Source organism: Panthera leo, chromosome C2 (genome assembly GCF_018350215.1).
Source record: "Panthera leo isolate Ple1 chromosome C2, P.leo_Ple1_pat1.1, whole genome shotgun sequence".
Lineage (NCBI taxonomy): Eukaryota > Metazoa > Chordata > Mammalia > Carnivora > Felidae > Panthera > Panthera leo.
In genome coordinates this window covers 80,865,538-80,871,773 of record NC_056687.1, presented here as the reverse complement: position 1 = coordinate 80,871,773, position 6,236 = coordinate 80,865,538, and the positions used below count along the sequence as shown (strand labels likewise).

The 6,236-nt window shown below is 42.2% G+C and overlaps 1 protein-coding gene across 1 annotated transcript; it reads right to left on the bottom strand.

Annotated features, from left to right (window-relative positions):
* Positions 1 to 298: 298 nt before the first annotated feature.
* CRYGS (crystallin gamma S) lies at positions 299 to 6,222 on the bottom strand. The gene is made up of 3 exons (XM_042954893.1): positions 6,091 to 6,222; positions 1,100 to 1,342; positions 299 to 672 (listed from the first exon to the last, which is right to left on the bottom strand). The coding sequence occupies exons 1-3, from the start codon at positions 6,220 to 6,222 to the stop codon at positions 400 to 402; spliced, it is 648 nt and encodes a 215-aa protein (XP_042810827.1). The 3' UTR covers positions 299 to 399.
* Positions 6,223 to 6,236: the final 14 nt, after the last annotated feature.

Here is a 6,236-nt window from a genome sequence, read left to right as displayed (position 1 = left end):
AATGCAAATAAACCACCTCTCCTACAGGGCTGTTGTAAAAGAGAAAATGGAATAATGAAGGCACCCAAAAAGTAGTAGCTATGATTACTGTACCTGTTGAATCAACATAAAACTTAAGCAAGGAGAACCACCACGTGGCAGTCTGATTTTCTAACTTCTAATGCAATCCCATTTTGTCTGGCACAACGTCCCAGATTGGCAATCTGAAGGATGAGTTGCTTTGTGTCGCTGCCCTCTGTGGTGGGCACTATTTTGCAGGTCCCTGAGAGTGTCTAAGAAGAGGCATTACAATCAACAGTGGAATGCATGCCAATTGTTTTTATTAAGGATGCCTATTTGGATGACAAGGCCAGCCAGCAGGTGGCCCCCAGGAAGCAGCTTGTGGCCCCATCCCTGTCATTACTCCACAATGCGGCGGAAAGACTGCACAGCTGGGGAAGCTGCGCCCCAATCGATGGGCTTCCGGTACTCCTTCTTGTCCAGGAGGTACTGCCTGCCACGATAGTTGGGTAGCTCATAGAAAATCCAGGCACCCTCCAGCACCTTACTGGAGTGGACCTCCCGCATGTGAAACTGTTCCATAATGGAAGGGCAATCTTCAGTGGTTTCATACATCTGACCATTAAAATCTCCTTTCTCGAAGATCTGAATCTTATACTGGCCTCCACCAGACTGAAAAAAAACGACACAGGAGGAAATAACAACAGTTATGGAAATCACTGATGGGTCAAGAACTCAGAGAACAGTTTGGTTCAGAACCCCCAATCGTGGAAGTTAGATGATCTGATCTCCTCTCCTTTTTTGGGTACTGTGAAAACAGCTGATGTTCAGTAAGAAAAACTTAAGGCCTTAACGTGCTCAGGAGGCAGAGAGAGTGCTCTGGAAATAATGAGCGGATTCAGTCTTGTGACAGACTGACCTAAGGTTTTATGTGAGCCTCAGCAGCCAACAAGAGAAAACACCCCATTAAGGGGTAGGAAAACTGTAAGAAAATGTGTAAAAAAAAAAAAAAAAAAAGGTGGGGGGGTAGGGAAAGAGAGATGGAGAGAGCCAGAGCAGGCCAGCAAGCGAGAGAGAGTGCAAGGGGGCCCAGGCTCACCAGATGAACAGCCCTGCAGGAGCTGAGGCGGTCGTTGAGGCCCATCCAGTGCTGGTATTCAGGGTACTCGCCCCGGGGTAAGATATACATGTACCCGGCGAAGTTGGGCCTCTCGTACACAGCCCAAGTGCCTCCTTCCACTCTGATGGAGTTGCAGCGACTCAGGTACATGTGGAAATCTGCGCAGTCGCAGTCACAGTCATAGTGGCGGCCTTGGAAATTTTTGTCTTCATAGAAAGTAATCTGAAGGATGGAGCGAACAAAGAGAAGAACTGAGGAGCTGGGGGCTTTACTTGTAAAAAAAATAAAATAAAATAAAAATCAAGAACACATTGCCCGCTGTAGAAATCCCTTTGTCTTCAATTTTGAGGGGTAAAAGTATAGTTCTATCTCACCTCACAACATTTACCTTCTGGCAGACAATTGTAGTTGTCAACTGTAGGAATGAGAACTTTCTGAAGGCTTAAAATGAAGCAAAACAAGAGTGCTCTAAGAGAAGCCAGTAGTTTCAGACCCAAGTTCACAGCTTCCTCCTTTTTGTTCCCATAACTCACTGTACTTACCACATTAGAAGCTAAATTACCCACTTATACATCTCTCTCCCATCAGACTCCTACCAGACTTCTTCCAGGGGCAAAGTCCAAACCTTATTTAAGCTATGGACCCCTGGACCCAGCGCTTGACAAACCTTCAATAAATGTTTGAGGAAGACGAGTGAGTTCCAAATGCAGAAATTCATTAGGTGCCATGGAAGATAAAGAGAGAAAAATAAAACATAGACCTTAGCTTTACAGCGTTTACTTTACATGAATATAGAGCATACACCTGACAATATTTTGTGTTCCGCACTATTATTTTTTTGCCAACAGGGTAGTTCCAAAGTAACACGATAGCAAGTCACAAATGTGGTTTGCTTCAAAGTCTTACCAAGTCTCTACCACAATCTTTGGGGTAAGCCTGAGACCTTGGACGGCCTGGCGGCACGCAGCCCTCACAAACCAGAAATGATAAACCTGGCCTCTAGAGCTGCATCTCTCCAGTCGGCCTTATGACTTCAGGCAAGCTAGCTCTCTGGGCTCCAGCTTCACACTTGTCAGAGCTGAGGACCAGACTAGATGGAAAGCCCTGGCTGTGCAGTAAAACTTTTCTGTTTGCAACAGGAGAGAAGAGTCCCCAGCCACTCCTGGGGCTTCATGAAGCAGGTTCTGAAAACCACTAGACCAAATGGACTACAGAGTTTGTCCCCTCTTGTTCTATAATTCCACACTCCAAGATGAATGTAAGTTCAGAAGGTAAAGCGAAAGAAATCACAGGTGTCATGGAGTCAGCACTTAATTTCCTAGAGTTACGCTGCCACCTCGTGGCTAATTTGCTCTATCGGCTTCAAAGGAGAAAATGTCAACCATTTCATATGAAAGGAGTGGAGAGCCAAGTAGCCTTGAGAGGATTTTTGAGGTGAAGATTGAAAGATAAGTAGAGGGTTTCCGGGGGCAAAGAAGAAACGATGGCCTGTTCAAAGGAATAAAGGAATATGGCCCATTATAGGGACAAGTGGTTCATCAAGCTCGGTGCATATGGACTATGTGGTGAAGTATTAATAGGAAATAAAGCCAGAAGACACAGACGGCATGCTGGAATCTCTTTGGTGATTATGTGCGAGATGTAAGGTAGTGGTTCGTGCGTGGAAACAGGTGGTTGCCGCGGGTGTGTGAGAGATGGGGCAGGCCAGCCAAAAGGCAACTGCCCTATAAAGGACATTGAGGAAACAGTCAAAAGAAACGTAGAATTTGGTGACTAATCAGGTGTAATGAATGAGGGAGAGGCAGACACCAAGAATGATTCGTAAAAGGGCATAAAACCTCATTGTTTTCTACCCCAGGTGAGCCTTCTAGATGTAGCCTACTGATGGATACTACCTTCCACCCTAATCCATGCTACTCTCTCCACTCTTCCACTCTTGTATTTCTCTCCACTCCTGTATTTCCTGTTCCCTGCAAGCTTCCCGAGCCCTTCCCACCCCTAAATCATCTGCTTCATCTCCTTTCTTCCCCTTCCAAATTTCTCTTCCAGCTCCATTTCCCATTTTAGCATAGCACAGAGCTGGAGACACATGGTACCCCAGTTTATAGATGAAAACAAAACTGCAGCACTAGCTACTAGCTCAGTGACCTTGGATAGGCCATTGAACATCGCTCTAAAGCTCAGACTCTTCATTTGTAAAACTGGATCACAGTATCCTCTGCGGAGGGTTGTCCTGAGGTTCCATGGGAAAATGCCTATGAAGCACTTAGTGTAATCTGGCTCATAAATCGCCAATAAACTTTTGCTACTGTTGGTACAGATGAAGAAGTTAAATGCCTTGCCTAAGGCCAATAGCTAGGTACAAGTTAGGTGCAGGCAAGGGAGTGGTTGGCAGTGCAAAGCTCCCGGTTAGTTACGTGTGATTCATTTTATCTTATCTCCCTTTGCGGTCTCCTGCCTGCACAGCTAGTTCTGTGCAACGTACAGCACTTACTCTTTTAATAAGGGAACAAGACTGATCCTGAGGCTGAGATGCTTTTCCCAAAGCCTGTGGAAAAATCTTTAGGAAAATCAAGGTAACTTCTCTAAAAAATAAAATAGATTCTATATTCCTTAATTCAGCCTTAATTCAATTTACCTTTGGTTTTTTGGTCAACTGTTTACCATAAAAGAGCCTTTGCAAGGGCTATGCTGTAGGAAATAAAGTTAATATCACTTTTTCTTAGTTCAATGTTTCCCACACTTAGTGCCCACTGCACATTTTCCTGGCTAACATCTATATTGAAGGTGGAAAATATACGATGTTCTAGAAGGCAACCTTGCTGTCTACCCTCTAGCAGACTAGCCAACCATCCCAAGGCTGAAACAAAGTACAGTGTTGCCATGGAGCCTTTACTGAGCTCCAGAACCAAACTCTCCTTTCAGCGGGGGACCTTCCAAATCTCAGAGCCCAGAGAATGTTGTACCTCTACTCAATTTCCATTTGTATAAGGACCATGACATCTACTGTATAGTCAGCTGAGATTCTTGGGCAAAAAAAATTATAGAAAGGCTAAGAAATAGTGCAGGAGATTTCGCTAGAAATCATTACAAAATTCCTCTCCTTCCCTTAGTTCTTGAAAAGTAGTATACTAATCCAATACAATAGAAAGAAAAATGCCACGTATTCCAAAGGTAACAAAACCAAACTTAGTACCGTGCATTGTTTTTGCCAATCCCATAACTCTCTGATTAAACTTCTAGTAAGATGGAGGGAAAGGAAAATGCAATAGACAAAGGGTAAGAGATCACTTGCTCTTTTGGCCTAGCAAGCAAGTTAGTTAACCATGTGAACAGCCCAGCTACAAGAAATACAAGAGAGCACACTATTACTACTCTGGAAATCTTTGAAAACGGGGGATATATTCATCTAAGGGGGTCCAGTTGTAATGGTCTTACATCAAGGCACACGGATTTCTCTAAGGACTTCAAATTCTTTTCAATGGGATTTGCATGACATACTTCCAAGAACCTCAGAGCACTAAAGACACGGTCTCATTTTTTCTCCCCAAATCTTTTAGATAACAAGTATGATTATTCTATTTTCCAAGTGGAAAAAAATCAGGCACTAACCAATTATGGAACGAGTTAACAGGTGCCTCCTGACATGACGTATGGGAAATATTTGCTGTTGCCTATGTAACTTTCTGGCCAAAGATGGTTAGTCTGAATCTAAACAAGAGGAAACAATCAGGTAAATCCAGATCTCAGGACTTTGTACTAGACAACTGGTCTGGACTTAGAAAAATGTCAATGTCTCAAACACCAACAAAAAGTAGGGTGACTGTTTCATACAAAAGAGGCTAAAGGAAAAAGTTTAAAGAAACATGGCAACCAAATGCAATGCATGGTCCTTGATTACATCCTGTATCTGGGGAAAAGCCAGCCATGAAGCACATTTGGGAAAGCGACTGGGGGAAATGTGAATATAGTCTGAATATTTGGTATTTATGACAAGTTTGGGAGACAAGATGGTATTATGTTTATACAGGAGAATACCCTTGTTTTTGGAGAAACGTGACTAAGTACTTAGGGCAAAAGAATTAAGCCTGCTATTTATTGTCAAATGGTTTAGTACAAAGAGACAGAGAGACCAAATCTAGCAAAATGCTAACAACTGGAGAATATAAGTAAGGGATATAGAAGTATTCATTCAACATTTCTTTCTTATTCTTTCAAGATTCATTGGGTTTGAAACTTTTCAAAGTAACAAGTTGAGGGGGGAGTGCTGTGGAAATCAGGCACTGATGGCTTTGCCTTAGATTCACTGGTGAGCAGAAGAGCTAAAATAATAGAATGAAGGTAGATACCCTCATTTCTAAAGCCCTGCCTAAAAGATCGATTTCTGGTCCAACAACTGTGAATCAAGTATTTTAGAGGCAATTTTCCTAATGTAAGTAAGCACTTTATTTCAGGAAAGGGATAAAAATAACTGCTTGAATGAAAGGGATATATAGGATTTAATTCACTTGATTAGTCTTTTAGGACATCACTGATGGAGCCTAAATTTCACAGAGCGGACTTTTAACTGAACACTAAAAGTTTTCTACTCCGTGTACTCCTCTTATCAGTATGTCCTATTCCTGTGGAAATTCATAGAATATGAGTTGCTGGAAGGCAGAAATCATGATGATATTAACACGTTATATACCTGTACAATACTGAACATGGTAACACACATAGAGATAAACCCTTAATAAACTGTTGGGTAATTTTGCTACAGTAGAAAATATAATAAGCATTTCTTAACCTTCTCTCCTATTCTCAACCTTTAAAACACTATCATACTTACCTTCAGGCATAGAAGCAAAAGTTTTCTCCACATTTCTTTCGATGTATCATTAGGTACATTGGAAAAGAGGAAACATTCCAAAAGAAAGGAAACATAAAAGAAAGTGGTAGGCTAAAAATCAGCATGACCATTGACTTACCTTGGTTCCAGATTTAGACATTTTGGTGCATAGATTGGTTTCCCCAGTGCTGAAATCCAGAATAGCTACAGAGTTAGAGGCACAGAGACATTTATACTGGGCTGGTTTCAAATCAAACATTTGCTTAGTCATGAGAATAGGATCCA

Excerpts from the sequence above, each read along its gene's own strand:
- CRYGS (XM_042954893.1), bottom strand. The coding sequence starts at position 6,222 with ATGACTAAGCAAATGTTTGATTTGAAACCAGCCCAGTATAAATGTCTC. Across the intron at positions 1,343-6,090 it reads TGTCTAAATCTGGAACCAAG|ATTACTTTCTATGAAGACAA; the intron begins GTAAGTCAATGG and ends TCCATCCTTCAG. Across the intron at positions 673-1,099 it reads CCTGCAGGGCTGTTCATCTG|TCTGGTGGAGGCCAGTATAA; the intron begins GTGAGCCTGGGC and ends GTTTTTTTTCAG.